The sequence below is a fragment of the Aphanomyces astaci genome, assembly GCF_000520075.1.
Source record: "Aphanomyces astaci strain APO3 unplaced genomic scaffold supercont1.16, whole genome shotgun sequence".
Classification (NCBI taxonomy): Eukaryota; Oomycota; class Saprolegniomycetes; order Saprolegniales; family Verrucalvaceae; genus Aphanomyces; species Aphanomyces astaci.
Genome location: NW_009798279.1, coordinates 830,714 through 833,056, shown reverse-complemented (window position 1 = coordinate 833,056; position 2,343 = coordinate 830,714). Strand labels below are relative to the sequence as shown.

At 47.0% G+C, this 2,343-nt stretch overlaps 1 protein-coding gene across 1 annotated transcript in view; it reads right to left on the bottom strand.

Moving 5' to 3' along the window:
* H257_07740 (hypothetical protein) overlaps positions 1-833 on the bottom strand; it is a gene marked incomplete at its 3' end in the record, with an annotated part of 5,609 nt that extends 4,776 nt beyond the window's left edge. Inside the window, exons 1-5 of the mRNA XM_009833370.1 lie at positions 758-833; positions 593-706; positions 451-546; positions 293-394; positions 129-236 (exon numbers count right to left, since the gene is read on the bottom strand). Coding sequence (XP_009831672.1) covers positions 129-236; positions 293-394; positions 451-546; positions 593-706; positions 758-817 — 480 coding nt within the window. The 5' untranslated portion in view covers positions 818-833. The remainder of the gene's footprint in view (positions 1-128; positions 237-292; positions 395-450; positions 547-592; positions 707-757) is intronic.
* Positions 834-2,343: the final 1,510 nt, after the last annotated feature.

Genomic DNA, 2,343 nt, shown 5'->3' with positions numbered 1-2,343 from the left:
ACTGTACAATACAATATACTGTACAATGCAGTATACTGTACAATGTAATGTACGGTGTACTACAATCTACTGTACAATTTAATATACTCTACGATGTAATATACTGTATAATACAACATGCATCGGACCTCAAACTCGTCGTCGTTGGACATGCCATAGTTCAAGTCGACTTGTGGGCACTGCAGCAGAAATTCCACGAGCGCCTGGTGCCCACCCTTGCACGCCAGACAGAATCCCTAAGTCAATTTGTCACTAAATCATCATCTGGTCACTAAATCTTGAAACTTGGTACCGGATTCAGGTCACTGCGATTGATCGCAGGCTGCCTCAGCAGTTTCTTGACGACGCCGAGCTGGTTGGCTTCGCACGCGGCCATCAGCGCACTGTAGCTGAACTGGCCATGCAGCATGAAGCGAATGAGGCGATGGATGGACATGGAAGTAGGTGTACCGCGTTCTTGTAGTTGATGTCCAACGTCGGCTCGGCCAAGAGGCGATCCAGGTGGAGATTCAACACACATGCAAGGATCAGGGGTGTCATGCCGTTCTATCTCGCTTAGTGACGCACGGACGTAGACTTGAGTGAGAGATACCTGGGTTTCAAAGTTCACGTTGGTCTGTATTCGCGTGGGACTGTCAAGGTGGTTGAGGAAGTCCAGCACCAAATCGTGTTCAATGTCGTCCCCAAATACAGTTGCCGCTTGCAACTATACAGCAGCATGTGATATACCCTTCATAGACATGTATCTCATAGTTACGCCAGTTTGGCCCTCTAGTGGATCCGCCGTGGAATACGACGCATTCGGGCGCAGACACATGCGAGATGTAATGAACTAATTCGATTATACGGATCCAACCCAAAGTCAACCAGATGAAACATTATCCGGATGATACGACTCCGAGTTTTTGTCACATTACGTTGTCCGGATGTAGATATATTTCCGTGGGATGCAGATCGTCAGTAACGTTACTATTGTTGGAATATTTTACCGGATAGTAATAGTACTCGTATCAGTCGGTCAGCATAACAGTGTACCCGGCCGGTACACTGATTGGTTTACTATCAGCCTACTAGTACTGTAGTAGTACTACTTCTACTCATGACAGCTTGCAAATCGCCGCTGACTCATAGTCAATTCGGTGCAGACTAGAATTTTCACAGCATTCAAATGTCCATGTTTGGATGACAATGTAAATGCTCTCGACGAGCACCCCTCGCTCCGATGTCCACGTAGCCCCCCGACAACGTCCACGCGGTCGTGCTTGTCTCTTTCGATTTGCATAGAATGTCTTCTAAATCTCGTACTTCGTTCAACGCAATAGGCAATTTATTCTTCCAAGTGGACGCTCAGAGGTCACGTAATCGCACCAGTTTCAACTGTCTATTATGAAGACGTGCCTTACGTGCCGTGACTGCGATGCCAGTAGTATCCCTTGTTGGACCTGGTGGTCCGTGAGTTCCTCAACTACTGCATTGTTCCTTTCCACGTTCTCGGGATGGGACTTGCAGCTTAGTGTGTTGAGCGGTGCTTTGTCTATTTTTTTTGCGGCCTCGATCACCACTACACTGTAACCGTGTCAATATCATACAGGGGCATTGGGGTTTCTTGGTCCTTCATTTGAAATACTAGTACGTCGAGCGTTATCGCCTCTATATTTAGCTAGGGGATTGGTTCAATGTATGTTGTCTTGCGCCGGTGTTCGCAACCGACGACTACCGTGTTCACAACGGTGACCTCGATGACAAATCCAAAAGTAACTTTATTATCCAGTCCATAAGTCAGTTCCCTCCTATCACTTCACTACTCTTTCTACCAGTCATGCATCATACAGTGTACCATCAGCTCGGAACATATGCCGCTCCGATCCAGGGCATATTTCACACTCTTCAAATGTCGTTCGTGACCAACATTCGGCTACCCACACTCAGGCACGGGGAGTCGAACAGAGGCTCGGCCGATAACAGTACTGTACATGTATTTCTGCATCGACGAGTGAGTGGGTGGTGGAGGGTACCATGGCCATTCGGAAGACATCATCCAGTGATTGCATGCAAATCGATGGCTGGGGTGCGACGCGGGTTCTCTTGTGTCGCCACATGGGGAGGGTGCTTGTGTTCATATACTATTAATACTAACTGTATGTATTGTGCTTTTCACATATTTTGGCTAATCTGGGTATAAATACCCGCTTTTAACCAGTGGGTGACGAAGTTTTAGATTAATTCAACTTAGTTTTAGCTAATCGGAAGTACCTATGATTGGATGAGCAATGGCTGTTCCTGCAGCATATGTTGCTAACCTGAAGCGTTTGCCCATTTCATTTCGGCAAACGCGGGGGTTTA